We start from the raw sequence: 19,803 nt of genomic DNA, 5'->3' as shown, positions 1-19,803 counted from the left end.
CGCGAGATATACGTAGGAGGGAGCAATATATTGCTTGACTCCTCGATGAAGGTATGTTCTCGAAACTTCAACAAAAGCCCGTACCGAGCTACTGAGCGCCTCTCCTGCAGAGTCTTCGACTGGAGTTTATCAATCATCTCCGTAGCGCTTTCGCGATTACTAAATGATCCTGTAACGAAGCGCGCTGCTCTCCGTTGGATCTTCTCTATCTCTTCTATCAACCCTATGTGGTACGGATCCCACACAGCTGAGCAGTATTCAAGCAGTGGGCGAACAAGCGTACTGTAACCTACTTCCTTTGTTTTCGGATTGCATTTCCTTAGGATTCTTCCAATGAATCTCAGTCTGGCATCTGCTTTTACGACGATCAACTTTATATGATCATTCCATTTTAAATCACTCCTAATGCGTACTCCAAGATAATTTATAGAATTGACTGCTTCCAGTTGCTGACCTGCTATTTTGTAGCTAAATGATGAGGGATCTATCTTTCTATGTATTCACAGCATATTACACTTGTCTGCATTGAGATTCAATTGCCATTCCCTGCGCCATGCGTCAATTCGCTGCAGATCCTCCTGTATTTCAGTACAATTTTCCGTTGTTACAACCTCTCGATACACCACAGCATCATCTGCAAAAAGCCTCAGTGAACTTCCGATGTCATCCACAAGGTTATTTATGTATATTGTGAATAGCAACGGTCCTATGACACTCCCCTGCGGCACAACTGAGGATGACACGGCGGTCGGATGGTCCCGATGGGCCACTTGTGGCCTGAAGACAGAGTGCTTTTCTAAGAAGAATGGGTTACTGGAAACTGTCTGTTGTTTCAAATTTACACTATATGAAAATTTTTAAAGTAATGTTCTGAATATTATTATTATTTTTATTTTCAGCAGCGTATTGGAGTATAACAATGCCAACAACTATATAAAAATGTGTGTTAGCAGAAATAGTTTTGCTGTACTGTAACGTAGCGTCAGTATGAGAATTTATAGTACAAGTGAACAGAACACTATGCTTAAACGAGCCGAAATCGACTGATATAAAAGTGGTAACCCAACGGAGTGTTATGCGACCATTACTGTATACAACAGCAAACTTTCGATTACCCAGTTGTGAGGAATCGGAGTTGCAGATTATCGATTTATAGTTCGGAAATATATGAAAAGAATAAAACATTTAATCTTATAATTAGAAAGAATGTTTTCGCTTAAGACACAAATTTCTTGTTGTGAAGACGTAGATGGTAAAAATGTCTGTGAATGATTGAATAGCAATTCCCATGAAGCAAGATTTGAGGTGCTAAGTTACACGGATGTCGTGAGCAAAGTGCATTCAGTAAAGGAGCAGAGCATATACAAGGTGGTCGATGAACTCGAAATCGGACCCTAGAATACATTAATAGTTATTAGTTCTCATCTTCTTCTTGTGCCATTGTCCCACATCGTCTCGGTGTCGGCACAGTTTGGAAGTAGAACGGATTAGACATTATTAATTTAAAGAGTGGCCGGATGACCTTACTGTCGCCACCTTGTTACCCCTTCCTCCACCCCCCACCCCCTGCCCTCCAGAACAGAATATGTGTAGCCTAACAGTCTGCACAAAGTGCTCTTCATTTGAAAGTGAACGAATGTTTTGTAAATGTTTGCGAATCGTGTAACTCAGATGGGACTAAGGGAACCAGTCCTGTATTCAATCCTAAAAACCAAGTCCAGGCTGGCCAGCAGACCGGCCGAAATCCTTGTGCCGGAGTCGGTGCTTTGACACGCACGGATATCCGAGCGGATATGATCCCTTATTAGAATACACAGGAGAGAATGTGTTTGACTAGACGGGTGTTTTGACTCTGTGGAAAATGAGAACCGTCGTCAGGAAAAAAGTTAATACAAACAGATAGAGAAGAGGAAATGCGGATATTTCCCGAAAGTAAACTGATAAAGAAAATATCCGGTTTTCGACGAGTAACGAGTAATTAATGCAGAAGGTTCTCAAAAATGATATGTAGTGTATGTTGTAAAATTGTTGGCGGGGGCTGACTCGTCTCGGAGAAGTTGCACCGTCAGAAGACGCGCGAAACGGGGGAAGCCTGCAGAGACCGACGGCTGGCGCAGGGGCTGCCAGTTGGCTGGTGAACGTAAATAACTGTAATACGTGGCGTATAAACAGGCGAAGAGATCCATACTATCAGATTACGCATTGGAAACAATAGCCACCGTGAAATATCCAGTCCTTGGCGATGCAATGTTGAACAAAAGCATAAAACTGTTTCTAGGAAAAGTAGGTGCCAGGTTGGAATTCATATTAAGGAAATGTAATTCACTCATCCCCCCCATGAACCATGTCCCTTGCCGTTGGTGGGGAGGCTTGCGTGCCTCAGCGATACAGATAGCCGTACCGTAGGTGCAACCACAACGGAGGGGTATCTGTTGAGAGGCCAGACAAACGTGTGGTTCCTGAAGAGGGGAAGCAGCCTTTTCAGTAGTTGCAGGGGCAACAGTCTGGATGATTGACTGATCTGGCCTTGTAACAATAACCAAAACAGCCTTGCTGTGCTGGTACTGCGAACGGCTGAAAGCAAGGGGAAACTACAGCCGTAATTTTTCCCGAGGGCATGCAGCTTTACTGTATGATTAAATGATGATGGCGTCCTCTTGGGTAAAACATTCCGGAGGTAAAATAGTCCCCCATTCGGATCTCCGGGCGGGGACTACTCAAGAGGATGTCGTTATCAGGAGAAAGAAAACTGGCGTTCTAGGGATCGGAGCGTGGAATGTCAGATCCCTTAATCGAGCAGGTAGGTTAGAAAATTTAAAAAAGGGAAATGGATAGGTTAAAGTTAGATATAGCGAAAATTAGTGAAGTTCGGTGGCAGGAGGAACAAGACTTCTGCTCAGGTGAATACAAGGTTATAAATACAAAATCAAATAGGGGTATTGCAGGAGTAGGTTTAACCATGAATAAAAAAAAAAAGGAGTACTGGTAAGCTACTACAAACAGCATAGTGAACGCATTATTGTGGCCAAGATAGATACGAAGCCCACACCTACTACAGTAGTAGAAGTTTATATGCCAACTAGCTCTGCAGATAACGAAGAAATTGAACAAATGTATGATCAAATAAATGAAATTATTCAGATAGTGAAGGGTGACGAAAATTTAATAGTCATGGGTGACTGGAATTCGGCAGTAGGAAAAGAGAGAGAAGGAAACGTAGTAAGTGAAATATGGACTGGGGCAAAGAAATGAAAGAGGAAGCCGCCTGGTAGAATTTTGCACAGAGCACAACTTAATCATTGCTAACATTGGTTCAAGAATCATAAAAGAAGGCTGTATACATGGAAGAAGCCTGGAGATACTGACAGGTTTCAGATAGATTATATAATGGTACGACAGAGATTTAGGAACCAGGTTTTAAATTGTAAGACATTTCCAGGGGCATATGTGGACTCAGACCACAATCTGTTGGTTATGACCTGTAGATTAAAACTGAAGAAACTGCAAAAAGGTGGGAATTTAAGGAGATGGGACTTGGATAACCGAAAAGAACGAGAGGTTGTACGGAGTTTCAAGGACAGCATAAGGTAGCAATTGACAGGAATGGGGGAAAGAAATACAATAGAAGAAGAATGGGTAGCTTTGAGGGAAGAAGTAGTGAAGGCAGCAGAGGATCAAGTAGGTAAAAAGACGAGGGCTAGTAGAAATCCTTGGGTAACAGAAGAAATATTGAGTTTAATTGATGCAGTAAATGTAGCAGGCAAAAAGGAATGCAAACGTCTCAAAAATGACATCGACAGGAAGTGCAAAGTGGCTAAGCAGGGATGGCTAGAGGACAAATGTAAGGATGTAGAGGCTTATCTCATGAGGGGTAAGATAGATACTGCCTACAGGAAAATTAAAGAGACCTTTGGAGAAAAGGGGACCACTTGTATGTATATTAAGAGCTCAGACGGAAACCCAGTTCTAACCAAAGAAGGGAAAGCAGGAAGGTCGAAGGAGTATATAGAGGGTCTATACAAGGGCGATGTACTTGAGGACAATATTATGGAAATGGAAGAGGATGTAGATGAAGATGAAATGGGAGATAAAATATTGCGTGAATAGTTTGACAGAGCACTGAAAGACCTGAGTCGAAACAAGGCCCCATTGGAACTACTGACGGTCTTGGGAGAGCCAGTCCTGACAAAACTCTACCATCTGGTGAGCAAGATGTATGAGACAGGCGAAATACCCTCAGACTTCAAGAAGAATATAATAATTCCAATACCAAAGAAACCAGGTGTTGACAGATGTGAACATTACCGAACAATCAGTTTAATAAGTCACAGCTGCAAAATACTAACACGAATTCTTTACAGACGAATGGAAAAACTAGTAGAAGCCGACCTCGGGGAAGGTCAGTTTGGATTCCGTAGGAATGTTGGAACACGTGAGGCAATACTGACCCTACGATTTATCTTAGAAGCTAGATTAAGGAAGGGCAAACCTACGCTTCTAGCATTTGTAGACTTAGAGAAAGCTTTTGACACTGTTGACTGGAATACTCTCTTTCAAATACTGAAGGTGGCAGGGGTAAAATACAGAGAGCGAAAGGCTATTTACAATTTGTACAGAAACCAGATGGAAGTTATAAGAGTCGAGGGACATGAAAGGGAAGCAGTGGTTGGGAAGGGAGTGAGACAGGGCTGTAGTTTCTCCCCGACGTTATTCAATCTGTATATTGAGCAAGCAGTGAAGGAAACAAAAGAAAAATTCGGAGTAGGTATTAAAGTCCATGGAGAAGAAATAAAAACTTTGAGGTTCGCTGATGACATCGTAATTCTGTCAGAGACAGCAAAGGACTTGGAAGAGCAGTTGAACGGAATGGATAGTGTCTTGAAAGTAGGATATAAGATGACCATCAACAAAAGCAAAACGAGGATAATGGAATGTAGTCGAATTAAGTCAGGTGATGCAGAGGGAATTAGATTAGAAAGTGAGACACTTAAAGTAGTAAAGGAGTTTTGCTATTTGGGGAGCAAAATAACTGATGATGCTCGAAGTAGAGAGGATATAAAATGTAGACTGGCAATGGCAAGGAAAGCGTTTCTGAAGAAGAGAAATTTGTTAACATCGAGTATAGATTTAAGTGTCAGGAAGTCATTTCTGAAAGTATTTGTATGGAGTGTAACTATGTATGGAAGTAAATCATGGACGACAAATAGTTTGGACAAGAAGAGAATAGAAGCTTTCGAAATGTGGTGCTACAGAATCATGCTGAAGATTAAATGGGTAGATCACATAACTAATGAGGAAGTATTGAATCGAATTGGGGAGAAGAGAAGTTTGTGGCACAACTTGACCAGAAGAAGGGATCGGTTGGTAGGACATGTTCTGAGGCATGAATGGATCACCAATTTCGTATTGGAGGGCAGCGTGGAGGATAAAAATCGTAGAGGGAGACCAACAGATGACTACACTAAGCAGATTCAGAAGCATGTAGGTTGCAGTAGGTACTGGGAGATGAAGAAGCTTGCACATGATAGGGTAGCATGGAGAGCTGCATCAAACCAGTCTCAGGACTGAAGACCACAACAACAACAACAATTCACTCATGAAGGAAGAGGCTTACAGAACACTCGATCGACCCTTCGTGAGTATTACTCGTGAGTCTAGGACCCATACCAGGTTGGATCAATAGGAGAGATAGAGGAGACAGAAAGAAATGCGGTATGTCTCTCAGCGGGTTCATTCTGTAAGGTTCCACTGGCACACGCCACAAGAGAGGTGTTTCGCATTGTCGAGGGGTTTATTGTTAAACTTCTGAAAGTATACGTGTCAAGAAGAGCAAGGAAATATTTTATTTCCTCCTACACAGTTCAAAAATGGTTCAAATGGCTCTGAGCACTATGGGACTCAACTGCTGTGGTCATTAGTCCCCTAGAACTTAGAACTACTTAAACCTAACTAACCTAAGGACATCACACACATCCATGCCCGAGGCAGGATTCGAACCTGCGACCGTAGCAGTCGCACGGTTCCGGACTGCGCGCCTAGAACCGCGAGACCACCGCGGCCGGCTCCTACACAGTCTTCCGAAATGATGAGACGAGATAATAAACTCATACAGGTTTTACAGACATTCGCTCTCACGCAACATTATCGGACGAAACAGTGAAGGAGGGGAGGGAAATGGTTCCACTGTATCCTCCGAAACACACCGCAAGGTGGCTTCCAGTGTATGGGTGTGCACGCACAAAACTAAAAATTCTGGGCTTTACACAGAGATGGCGCTAGCGTAAATGATGTCCATTTGTTGAGTTTTTACGCGTTGCTCTAAAGGTTTGAAGCAGTAAGAAATTGGTGGTCATATTAAAACTTGACGGTACTTCTTTTGAAAATGACCACGTGAAGGATCTCCCAAAACTAGACAGATGAAATCACGGATAGTTATTTCGTCCGCGTTTTTCTCATTATTTACTAATATTCGAACTGGTGTTGTGTCATTAAAATATCCTGTGTTAACGTATAATCAGCCAAAGCGAACTCTCAGTTATTTACTCTGTGCAGTCGTTCAAATATTCTATCTCTAAATTGGGTGTTAATACTGAGAATATTATCCTCTTACACTTCTTCTGCTCGTACCAGCAACGCAATGACTCCACGTGACAATTCATTCCTTCTCTCTGTTAAGCATGCATGTGTTTAAAAGCACATCTGCTAAAGCTCACTCCTTTGCACTAAACTTAAAATTCTGTTGTTCGTCCCAAACTAATCTTCCACAGGTACGTCGTCAGACGATTGACAACTCTGCTTACTGATACAGTTTTTCGATACATACGCCTTTTCTAAAGCATTTGTTCCAGATAAATCCTGCCGTGTCTCGTACAATTATTATTTGCCACTTTGACCATACAGCGATTTTCAGAAGTTTGTTCGTGCCTAATTCGGCCACCGTACCCTAACTGCTAATATTGTTCTTCCAGCACAGAAACTTCCTTCCGCCTAGATGGGAAAGTTACAACACATTTATCTCATATACATTTCCACCAGAAAATCAGTGTGGAATTCAGCGCCTCTAGTGACTTGAAGGACTAAAATATATTAATGTGCGTTAATGATTATTGCAAGCTTTTACTAAGTTTTTGGGTCATTAATAACAACTCAGCACAATACTTCAACCTGTTTGTTGGTTTTGGAATATGGTGTGTGTGACAGCTTTGTTTTGCACAAGTTCAACGATCTTACCTTTATTTAGCAACGCCTTTCACGCCTTACTACTAGCTGCATAGAAGTTTTTGTAAACGTCAAAGCGCTTTCCAACATTGTTTCTTCGACACTATGAAATCCAATATGGAAAGAATAACAGCTGTTACTTCGATTTATCTGTTGTGCACAAAACTTTCTCCAGATAACAATTGTCAATGGCCTGAAAAAAAAGAAACAGTCCCGTAGGATCACAAATCAGAATATAGGAGGGCCGGTCGCGGTGGTCTCGCGGTTCTAGGCGCGCAGTCCGGAACCGTGCGACTGCTACGGTCGCAGGTTCGAATCCTGCCTCGGGCATGGATGTGTGTGATGTCCTTAGGTTAGTTAGGTTTAAGTAGTTCTAAGTTCTAGGGGACTGATGACCACAGTAGTTGAGTCCCATAGTGCTCAGAACCATTTGAACCCCATATAGGAGGGATTTTTCCTTTAGAAAGTTTCTTGTATGTGCTCAGAGAACGAAATTTTATAAATTTTAGCTACGCATGTATTTCATAAAACAGCCCTAATGTACGATAGCGTGCCGACATAACAGTTCTACAATAAGCAATTCTCACATTTGTAGCCAGAAGTAATTATCTTTCATTTGTGTTTTAGGAAGTTGCACAAAACTTAGAATTGTCAGCAGTAGTGAGTTTTGAAAATTCTGTTAAAATACACAATACATTAACAAGGCTGTTATTTTCTTCCACTGACAACTCTCACTTCAACTGTCCTTCTCTGGCTTCTGCATCATCTCAGACATTAGACATAACAAATTTCTTTGGTCGTAGCTCATTAACATGCTTAACAAGGAAATATTACATTTTTTTGCATTTTTAGTTTTGTTTTTATAAATGCAATTGACGCAAGTATTATATGCAGGAACATTACATTAATTCCAATACAGGGGCATAATGTAATATTGCGACAGCGGCTATTAAAGAGGTACCGTGAAATTGTTTAATGCCGTAGACAGGAAAAAGAAAATGTTTGTGCAAAATGAATACATCATTTGTTGAATGCTTTGCAGCGGTGATAACGAATTTCTTAGCAATGTGTGAACTTAAATCGTAGCGATTTTGTGCACTGATTCGCTGCTGGCGATAAGACGTGAGTCCGCCATTACCGCCGTAAACGTACTTAAAACGAAGCCGTAGGCGAATGCTAATTCTGTTATAACAATAAGGCCACAACGATTTCATAAGATTTGGAAATCACTAAGCGCTGCTCCTATTCTCGGTTATTATACTATTATAACAGGAGTATTTATTTGCACGCAGTGACTTAGGCTGCCGCGAAGCCTGTACACCGCTTCTATCTGCAGTACTTGTTTTAGTCTGTTGTACATTTAACGTAAGAATGTACCTCTTAATGAGGACATTATGAGAACATCTTGAGTATTCAAGTCCAATCAGTAAATATAAGAAGTATTGAAAACTAGATTTTTGTTGCTCCTAGAAGCCGTTAGATAACAGCCTGCCACGGCTAAGGGTGGACGTGCACCGGGTTAGTCGTCTGGAAGCATTGACAAATTGCTCAGGCAGGCTCGGCTCAGTAGGATTTCAAAATCGGGAGTCGGATTATACGTTTTTATTAATTAAATTGTTTAAATTGGCATATCGAAAATCAGTTGGTTTGAACACGGATATCACAGAAATATTCTTAATTTTATTTCCCACACCAGCACGTAAGTCACAAATCCAACCATTACGTTTCATACACGGAATCACGTCTTCTTCTTCATCTTCCTCACACAGTTGACAAAACCAATTCACTCTCTCCTTTATTTTTTATTCTTGTTAAAGTTTCCATCTGTTTGTCTTTTTTTCACAAGTTGTGCAGAGGTTTCTTCTTCTTATTTCCGTTTTGTTTGCTTCTGTCTCCTTCCTGTAAGGACTTGATACTGGTTTAGGTCGTTTTGCATTTTTCTTGATTACTGTTATTATATACTGGTAGAAGATAAAGCGCTCACGAAAATGACTCTTCATTGCAGCCGTTTTTTAGTGTTTTAAACAACGATCTGTCCAGCGGCTGTAGATTATGAGTCGTGTGCATAGGAAATAATAACTTGATTACACCATAATCAGGAGCCAGCTGAATTGCCCCTACAGTTTTGGTGTATTTGTTATGCCCATCCAGTACAAGCAAGGCTTGTCTCACGTATCTTAAACAACAAGTGAAATAATTGTGGTACGGCTGGCTCTCGCAGTGATTCCGTAATTCTGAGGGAATGCCACTTACTCCAGGGGCCTTATTTCTACTTAGATCTTTGACAACTCTGCTAGATTCTTCTTGCAGTACCATACCTCCTATCTCACCTTCATTTACTTCTTCTTATCTTTCTGTAACGTCATCTTCAAGCTCATTTCCATTCTTAGCTCTTCTATAAATTCCTCCATTGCTTAGTACTGGCTTGTCATTTCAGCTTTGTACACTACTGGCCATTAAAATTGCTACACCACGAAGATGATGTGCTACAGACATGAAGTTTAACCAGCAGGAAAAAGATGCTGTGATATGCAAATAATTAGCTTATCAGATCATTCACACAAGGATGGCGCCGGTGGCGACACCTATAAAGTGCTGACATGAGGAAATTTTCCAACCGATTTCTCATACACAAACAGCAGTTGACCGGCGTTGCCTGGTGAAACGTTGTTGTGATGCCTCGTGTAAGGGGGAGAAATGCGTACCATCACGTTTCCGACTTTGATAAAGGTCGGATTGTAGCCTATAGCGATTGCAGTTTATCGTATCGCGGCCTTGCTGCTTTCGTTGGCCGAGATCCAATGACCATTAGCAGAATATGGAGTCGTGGGTTCAGGAGGGTAACACGGGACGCCGTGCTGGATCCCAAAGGCCTCGTATCACTAGCAGTCGAGATGACAGGCATCTTATCCGCATGGCTGTAACGGATCGTGCAGCCACGTCTCCATCCCTGAGTCAACAGATGGGGACGTTTGCAAGACAACAACCATCTGCACGAACAGTTCGACTACGTTTGCAGCAGCGTGGACTATCAGCTCGGACACCATGGCTCCGGTTACCCTTGACACTGCATCACAGGCAGGAACGCCTGCGATGGTGTACTCAACGACGAACGTGGGTGCTCGAATGGCAAAGCGTCATTTTCTCTGATGAATCCAGGTTCTGTTTCCATTACCATGATGGTCGCATCCGTGTTTGGCGAGATCGCGGTGAACGGACATTGCAAGCCTGTATTCGTCATCGCCATACTGGCGTACCACCCGGAGTGATGGTATGAGGTGCCATTGGTTACACATCTCGGTCACCTCTTGTTCGCATTGAAGGCACTTTGAACAGTGGACGTTACATTTCAGATGTGTTACGACCTGTGGCTCTACCCTTCATTCGATTCCTGTGAAACCCTACATTTCAGTAGGATAATGCACGACCGCATGTTGCAGGTCCTGTACAGGCCTTTCTGGATACAGAAAATGTTCGACTGCTGCCCTGGCCTGCACATTCTCCTGATCTCTCACCAACTGAAAACATCTGGACAATGGTGGCCGAGCAACTGGCTTGTCACAATACGCCAGTCACTACTCTTGATGAACTGTGGTATCGTGTTGAAGCTGCATGGGCAGCTGTACCTGTACACGCCATCCAAGCTGTGTTTGACTCAATGCCCAGGCGTATCCAGGCCATTATTAAGGCCAGAGGTGGTTGTTCTGGGTACTGATTTCTCAGGATCTGTGCACCGAAATTGCGTGTAAATGTAATCACATGTCAGTTGTAGTATAATATATTTGTACAATGAATACCCGTTTATCATCTGCATTTCTTCTTGGTGTAACAATTTTAATGGCCAGTAGTTTATGTCAATGCAGCTGTTTCTCTACTCTCCGAAGGCCACTTTTTTTTCTTTTTTTGTGGCGGCATCTATTTTTCCATTTGTCATGCGTGCTTCTGCAGCCTCGCATTTGTCCTGCGGCCATTCCTGGCTAGTGATTCTGCCCTGTCTGTCGACCTCATGTTCTAGATGTCTGCTTTGTGTTATCTAACGATTTCTACAGAGTCCTGCCTTTTTACTTGACCTTACATTTTGTGGAGCTCCATTAGAGTGGAAACCTCTCTTCCAGGCAACCCACTGCGCCGGTGTCGTGGAGACGTCGCCGCAGGTCGCAGGACGGTTGCGCCAGCACTGTGGACGATGCTTGGTGGCCCAGCACCACGGACACCAGCTCCTTGCCCTACCTGCAGATAGCCGCGGCCACGGGCGCCGGTCGCAGTGCAGAAGACGGTACGTCACCCACTGAGGACCCGCCCGAGTCCGGCTGGGGCAGCTTATCTCAGTACAGGAGCTAATGACGTCAGAAGTACAGCGTCTTTTTACCAAATTATCATTCATACAATGCCAAATGACGCCGAAGGCTAATTTTCAGCGTGATTCAGTGAATCACGATAGAATCTAACGAATCTCACGGGGTGCATGCACATCATGGACACGGTGAGGTGAAAGTCTGAATACACCCCTACAGAAGACAAACTGTGAGAGGAATCACAATGGCGTCAGGTAGAGGGTGTCTGTAGCTCGTAGCGCAACTTATAGGAGCTGTGACGACAGCGGCGGCCATCTCTCAAACCTCGCAATCCGCCAGATTGGGTTTGGATTATGTGTTACAGGAGGGAAGGGGTTCATAAGGCGCATCTACATCTACATACATACTCCGCAATCCACCATACGGTGCGTGGCGGAGGGCCGGCCGCTGTGGTCTAGCGGTTCAGGCGCTCAGTCCGGAACCGCGCGACTGCTACGGTCGCAGGTTCGAATCCTGCCACGGGCATGGATGTGTGTGATGTCCTTAGGTTAGTTAGGTTTAAGTAGTTCTAAGTTCTAGGGCACTAATGACCACAGCAGTCGAGTTCCATAGTGCTCAGAGCCATTTGAACCAGATTATTTTTTTTTTTTTTTTTTTTTTTTTTTTTTTTTTTTTTTTTTTTTTTTTTGCGTGGCGGAGGATCTACTCTCCCTGTTTCACTCCCAAACAGAACGAGGGAAAAATGACTGCCTGTATGCCTCTCTCTGTACGAGCCCTAATCTCTCTTATCTTATCTTTGTGGTCTTTCCGCGATATATGAGTTGGCGACAGTAAAATTGTAATGCAGTCAGCCTCAAATTCTGGTTTCCTAAATTTTCCTCAGTAGCGATTCACGAACTGAACGCCTCCTTTCCTCCAGAGACTCCCACCCGAGTTCCTGAAGCATTTCCGTAACACTCGCGTGATGATCAAACCTACCAGTAACAATTCTAGAAGCCCGCCTCTGAATTGCTTCTATGTCCTCCCTCAATCCGAGCTGATAGGGATCCCAAACGCTCGAGCAGTACTCAAGAATAGGTCGTATTAGTGTTTTATGAGCGGTCTCCTTTACAGATGAACCACATCTTCCCAAAATTCTACCAATGAACCGAAGACGACTATCCGCCTTCCCCACAACTGCCATTACAGGCTTGTCCCATTTCATATCGCTCTGCAATGTTACGCCCAAATATTTAATCGACGTGACTGTGTCAAGCGCTACACTACTAATGGAGTATTCAAACATTAGAGGATTCTTTTTCTTATTCATCTGCATTAATTTATCATTTATCTATATTTAGAGTTAGCTGCCATTCCTTACACCAGTCACAAATCCTGTCCAAGTCATCTTGTATCCTCCTACAGTCACTCAAAGACGTCACCTTCCCGTACACCACAGCATCATCAGCAAACAGCAGCACATTGCTATCCACCCTATCCAAAAGATCATTTATGTAGATAGAAAACAACAGTGGACCTACCACACTTCCCTCTGGCACTCCAGATGATACCCTCATCTCCGATGAACACTCACCATCGAGAACAACGTACTGGATTCTATTACTTAAGAAGTCTTCGAGCCACTCACATATTTGGGAACCAATACCATATGCTCGTACCTTAGTTAGGAGTTGCAGTGGGGCACCGATTCAAACGCTTTCCGGAAGTCAAGGAATATGTCATCTGTCTGATACCCTTCATCCATGGTTCGCAAGATATCATGTGAAAAAAGGGCGCAGGAGCGATGCATTCTAAAGCCGTGCTGATGCATGAACAGCAACTTCTCTTTCTCTAGGAAATTCATTATATTCGAACTGAGAATATATTCGAGAATCCTGCAACAAACCAATGTTAAGGATATTGGTCTGTAATTTTGAGGATCCGTCCTTCTACCCTTCTTATATACAGGCGTCACCTACGCTTTTTTTCCAGTCGCTCGGGACTTTACGTTGAGCAAGAGATTCGCGATAAATGCAAGCTAAGTAAGGAGCCAATGCAGTAGAGTACTCTCTGAACCGCCTTTTTCTAAGGAATACAAGTGTGAAATCTTTTTAAGATATATTTTTTTGTGCAGGAGTTATGACCGCTAAAGCTTACGTCACTTGTCAGAGTAGGCATTAAAACGTACGCTCAATGTGACCTCCATTGCGCTGAACATACAGTTGGAGTCTCTTTTTGCCAGTCTTCCTGCACATGTAGCAGGATCTGTGCGTCAACAGAGGCCCATGCCTCCTCAATACGCCGACAAAGATGGGCCACGTTATTGATTTTTACCTCATGCACAGCTGATGTCAAATGCCCCACAAGTAAAAGTCAAGAAGTGTAAGATCAGGGGACTATCAAATGACTTTCAAACTCTTCATCCAGAACTGACCTCAGTAGCATAGTTGGGAGATGTACCGTACTGTTGGACGAACGTTTGGAAATCACCCTGCTAATTCATCTGTGTTGGAAGCACACGGAGCAAGATAAGATACCTCCTCATTTTCAAAGTTCCGTCAATAAACACCGGCCCACGATTCCTGTGTCCCAAATCTCACACCAAACCATTATTTTTTTACCGACAGCACCTTCACAGGGATCCACCCACGAGGTGTTTGCATCTGACCACATTGCACATAAAAATTACCTTCATCACTGAACAACAGCTACATACGAGGTCTGCACCCATGTTAACCTAATCCAGAGCCCGATCTGCAAACTGCACGCTCTGGTCAGGGCCATCCTCCGAGAGACGATATTGTAGTTGTAACTTGCATGGGTACCACTGGTGTGTGTGTGCAACACACGGAGGATTTAACACTGACTGACACCGTATATTGCTTGTAACCAGCACGTACCGCTATGTGGTCTTTTCAGGAACGACGCCACAACTGCTGCTTCAGTCTCCTCATTAATGGCTGTTCTTGGACGTTCAGTGGGTGGCTTTCCCACCACAGAACCTGTTGTACGAAATTCGCCCAATAACTTGGGTGCTGTCATATGCGAAATGTAATCTCTAAGGATCCCGGGCACTGAAGTCAGCAGCAGTTACTTTGGTACTTTTTTCACCACTCATTAACACAACTTCAGTGCATTCTGCTGTGTAAGTGCCATTGTGGATCACCTACAATAATAAACGCAATTTATCACCTCCTTGCAATTTCAAACTTTAACGGGTCATAGCCGGCCGGGGTGGCCGAGCGGTTCTAGGCGCTTCAGTCTGGAACCGCGCGACTACGGTCGCAGGTTCGAATCCTGCCTCGGGCATGGATGTGTGTCATGTCCTTAGGTTATTTAGGTTTAAGTAGTTCTACGTTCTAGGGGACTGATGACCTCAGATGTTAAGTCCCATAGTGCTCAGAGCCATTTGAACCATTTAACAGGTCATAACTCCTACAGAAATAAGCATATCTTACAACAGGTTTCACATGTGTATTCTTGAGAAAGAGGAGGCTGAAAACGATGTGTCACATGATCCCTTTCCCATTTGAAAAACGTAACCCAAGTCCAAGAGCGTGGATTTCGAGATAGCCACAATTAAACACACCATACTACACGCCATCATGATTCCTCATGCCTTTTGGCTCTGATAGGGGTGCATCCAGACTTTTGTATCACCCTATTTTAGATGAACGAAAAGAGTTGACGCGAAGACAGAATGTCTAAAAACATACAAAACAGAAACAATTTGTAAAAATGTCAAAATAAAACCTGAATACGGTGTATTTGATATGCATATCGGATCGTCGCATTTGATTTATCTACTATTACGCAGAAGATGTGGTCAGATGTGAATGTAACTTCGTACATGTACGAACCGTGGGGTGGGGGGTGGGGGGGATGATTGTGGGGTGAGGGGAGGTACGTAAGTGATTAAAGTTGCAATTGGCCGGCCGGGATCGCCAAGTGGTTCTAGGCGCTACAGTCTGGAGCCGCGCGACCGCTACGGTCGCAGGTTCGAATCGTGCCTCGGTCATGGGGGTGTGTGATGTCCTTAGGTTAGTTAGGCTTAAGTAGTTCTAAGTTCTTGGGGACTGATGACCTCAAAAGTTAAGTCTCATACCATTTGAACCATTTGAATCAAAGTTGCAATTCTCTTGGCGAGTAAACAGCCATCAGAGTACATTAGTGTTGTTCATCTTCAGCGTTGCTCCCGTGCCTGGTACGGTGTGTAAGAGGCGCGTTCAGTGTCAAATGTGGATTGATGACAGAGAGACACAACGATGCCACTTACGCTTACATTTGCGGAACTGCCTAATCAGCACCTGAGGCAGTTTGAAAGGGGTCTCAGTTTGGGTGTCCATTTGGCCAGCTGATCGAATCGTGCTACACGTAGATTTGTAGGACATTTGATTGTGACAGTACCCCGGTGTTGAACTGCACGAGAATGTGACGGCCGACATGCTCGTCGTCAAGTTTCCAGTCGACCAGGTGTGACAACTGCAAGGGACGTTCGCCATTTTGCGCACTGAGCATGGCGTAACCCTCCACCTCTGCGGCTGCCGTCTGAGAGCCAGTAATCGACTCCCTGCCGTATTCTGTGTCAGACACTATCGAAGACAGTGCTGCCAAAGCTGAATTACTAAACACAGCCTTCAAAAATGCCTCCACAAGTCGAAGTAAATATTCCAGAATTCTAATCCAGAGCAGCTGCCAACATGAGTAAAGCATAAGTAAATATCCTCGGAGCAGTTAAGCAACTTAAATCAGTTAATAAAAGCAAGTCTTCTTGTCCAGACTGTATACCAATTAGGTTCCTTTCATAATATGCCGATGCATTAGCTCCATACTTAACAATCATATACAACCGTTCGCTCGACGAAAGATTCGTACCCAAAGACTGGAAACGTCCACAGGCCACACCAATATTCAAGAAAGGTACTAACAGTAATCCGCTAAATTACAGGCCCATATTATTAACGTCGATATGCAGCAGGATTTTTGGAACATATATTGTGTTCGAATATTATGAATTACTTCGAAGAAAACCGTCTATTGACACACAGTCAACATGGATTCGGAAAACATCGTTCTTGTGAAACGCCACTAGCTCTTTATTCGCATGAAATGTTGAGTGCTATTGACAAGGGATTTCAGACTGATTCCGTATTTCTGGATTTCCGGAAGGCTTTTGACACTGTCCCACACAAATGGCTTGTAGTGAAACTGCGTGCTTATGGAATATCGTCTCAGTTAAGTGAGTGGATTTGTGATTTCCTGTCAGAGAGGTCACAGTTCGTACTAGTTGACGAAAATCCATCGAGTAAGACGGAAGTGATTTCTGGGGTTCCCAAAGATAGTGTTATAGGCCCTTTGCTGTTCCTTATCTATATAAACGATTTGGGAGACAATCTGAGCAGCCATCTTAGATTGTTTGCTCATGACGCTGTCGTTTATCGTCTAGTAAAGTTATCAGAAGATCAAATCAAATTGCAAAACGACTTCGAAAAGATATCTGAATGGTGCGAAAATTGGCAGTTGGCCGCAAATAACGAAAAGTGTGAGGTCATCCACATGAGTGCTAAAAGTAATCCGTTACACGATAAATATGTAAAATCTAAATGCCTTAAATTCAACTGAATACCTAGGAATTAGAATTACGATCAACTTAAATTGTGAAGAACACACAGATAATGTTGTAGCGGATGCTAACGAAAGACTGCGTTTTATTGGCGGGGCACTTACGAAATGTAACAGATCTACTGAGGAGACTGCCTACACTGCGCTTGTCCGTCCTCTTTTTAGACCACTGCTGTGCGGTGTGGGGTCCTTACCAGCTAGCATTGACGGAGTACAGCGAAAAAGTTCAAAGAAGGACAGGACGTTTTGTATTATAGCGAAATATGGGAAAGAGTGTCACTGACATACTGCAGGATTTGGACATCTTTAAAACAAAGGCATTTTTCGTTGCGACGGAATCTTCTCTCGAAATTCCAATCACAAACCTTCTCCTCCAAATGCGAAAATATTTTGTTGACGCCGACCTACATAGGAAACGATCACCACGATAAAATAATGGAAATCAGAGCTCGCACGCAAAGATAGAGGTGTTCGTTCTTTCGCTCTCTACTACATCTACATCTACATCTACATGACTACTCTGCAATTCACATTTAAGTGCTTGGCAGAGGGTTCATCGAACCACAATCATACTATCTCTCTACTATTCCACTCCCGAACAGCGAGCGGGAAAAACGAACACCTAAACCTTTCTGTTCGAGCTCTGATTTCTCTTATTTTATTTTGATGATCATTCCTACCTATGTAGGTTGGGCTCAACAAAATATTTTCGCATTCGGAAGAGAAAGTTGGTGACTGAAATTTCGTAAAAAGCTCTCGCCGCGACGAAAAACGTCTATGCTGTAATGACTTCCATCCCAACTCGTGTATCATATCTGCCACACTCTCTCCTCTATAACGCGATAATACAAAACGAGCTGCCCTTCTTTGCACCCTCTCGATGTCCTCCGTCAATCCCACCTGGTAAGGATCCCACACCGCGCAGCAATATTCTAACAGAGGACGAACGAGTGTAGTGTAAGCTGTCTCTTTAGTGGACTTGTTGCATCTTCTAAGTGTCCTGCCAATGAAACGCAACCTTTGGCTCGCCTTTCCGACAATATTATCTATGTGGTCCTTCCAACTGAAGTTGTTCGTAATTTTAACACCCAGGTACTTAGTTGAATTGACAGCCTTGAGAATTGTACTATTTATCGAGTAATCGAATTCCAACGGAGTTCTTTTGGAACTCATGTGGATCATCTCACACTTTTCGTTATTTAGCGTCAACTGCCACCTGACACACCATACAGCAATCTTTTCTAAATCGCTTTGCAGCTGATACTGGTCTTCGGATGACCTTACTAGACGGTAAATTACAGCATCATCTGCGAACAGTCTAAGAGAACTGCTCAGATTGTCACCCAGGTCATTTATATAGATCAGGAACAGTAGAGGTCCCAGGACGCTTCCCTGGGGAACACCTGATATCACTTCAGTTTTACTCGATGATTTGCCGTCTATTACTACGAACTGCGACCTTCCTGACAGGAAATCACGAATCCAGTCGCACAACTGAGACGATACCCCATAGCTCCGCAGCTTGATTAGAAGTCGCTTGTGAGGAACGGTGTCAAAAGCTTTCCGGAAATCTAGAAATACGGAATCAACTTGAGATCCCCTGTCGATAGCGGCCATTACTTCGTGCGAATAAAGAGCTAGCTGCGTTGCACAAGAGCGATGTTTTCTGAATAACTAGATTGGAATAATAGAGAATTGTGGAGGTGGTTCGATGAACCCTCTGCCAGGCACTTAAATGTGATTTGCATAGTATCTATGTGGATGTAGATGTAGACGTAGACCCCGCACTGTCGGTCGGGGACCAGCAGCAGTTGAACTAGGAAACTCGCTCCCCTGCGTAGGCTGGCTCTGGAAAGTCTTTCCTTTAGCTTCTTTGAAGTTGTGACAAGTTCCGTTTGCTGTGCAGGAGTGCTGAAGTTCTGCATGCGGGACAACTTGCTGCCGGAGCGGATGGCCTTCTGGGACTCGCTGCCGCTGCAGGAGAACGCGCTGAGGGGCGCCTAGCCGGCTGCTCCTGCCCGCAGCCAGGGGGGTGGCTCGCCCCTCACTCAACCCTGATACAGTATTCTCTCCTCTCGCGGCACAGTACTTAACTGCCGTGCTGTGAAACTGCATTTAAGGACTACACTTTGTGCGTCTTGTTTCTCTGTGATGTAATTTCACCAACATCAGTGGACTGGTCCACAATTCGTATTCATTTACCATAATCATTCTATTTTGTTACACTCGTATTGATTCTACAAGTAAGAATATAATTCAATAAATAAAAATATTTGCACAAAAATAAAGAATTTCCTTTAAGACAAACCCTCACCTGTAACCACACGTCCTCTACTGCAGTTGGCAGTACCTCATAGTGCTTTTCAACTGCATTAAAAATTTTGTCGTGAACTATGAGATAACAATAACTGGATAACCAAACTGTACCATTATTTGTAGTTTACTTGGAATACTTGTCAAAAAATGTTGGTTCAAAACTATTATAAAAATCCATCTTTACATTTTAGGAGAATAGTGCAGGAATAGTTTGAATATAAACGTACTCTGCCTTCGCGAGTGAATAATAAAGTCACGTTAGTATCAGTAGCCTACACGTGACAGTAAAAAAGCTCGATATACGTGTTGAAGTATTTCAGAGAAAGGCATTTTCGTAAACCCCTCATGCAAAGTAGCCTCAGAAGGGCCAGTG

The 19,803-nt window shown here is 43.4% G+C and overlaps 1 protein-coding gene across 2 annotated transcripts in view; it reads left to right on the top strand.

Annotated features, from left to right (window-relative positions):
- The window catches only part of LOC126282181 (juvenile hormone esterase-like), a 159,917-nt gene extending 140,511 nt beyond the window's left edge, over positions 1–19,406 (top strand). Inside the window, exons 11-12 of one of the 2 annotated variants that reach the window (XM_049981711.1) lie at positions 11,334–11,494; positions 19,021–19,406. In XM_049981711.1, coding sequence (XP_049837668.1) covers positions 11,334–11,494; positions 19,021–19,118 — 259 coding nt within the window. In that variant the 3' untranslated portion in view covers positions 19,119–19,406. The remainder of the gene's footprint in view (positions 1–11,333; positions 11,495–19,020) is intronic. The other variant, XM_049981710.1, reaches the window with a different exon arrangement.
- Positions 19,407–19,803: the final 397 nt, after the last annotated feature.

The sequence above is a fragment of the Schistocerca gregaria genome, chromosome 7, assembly GCF_023897955.1.
Source record: "Schistocerca gregaria isolate iqSchGreg1 chromosome 7, iqSchGreg1.2, whole genome shotgun sequence".
NCBI classification, from domain to species: Eukaryota; Metazoa; Arthropoda; class Insecta; order Orthoptera; family Acrididae; genus Schistocerca; species Schistocerca gregaria.
Note: the sequence above shows the minus strand (reverse complement) of the source record. Positions and strands in the feature narration are given on the sequence as shown.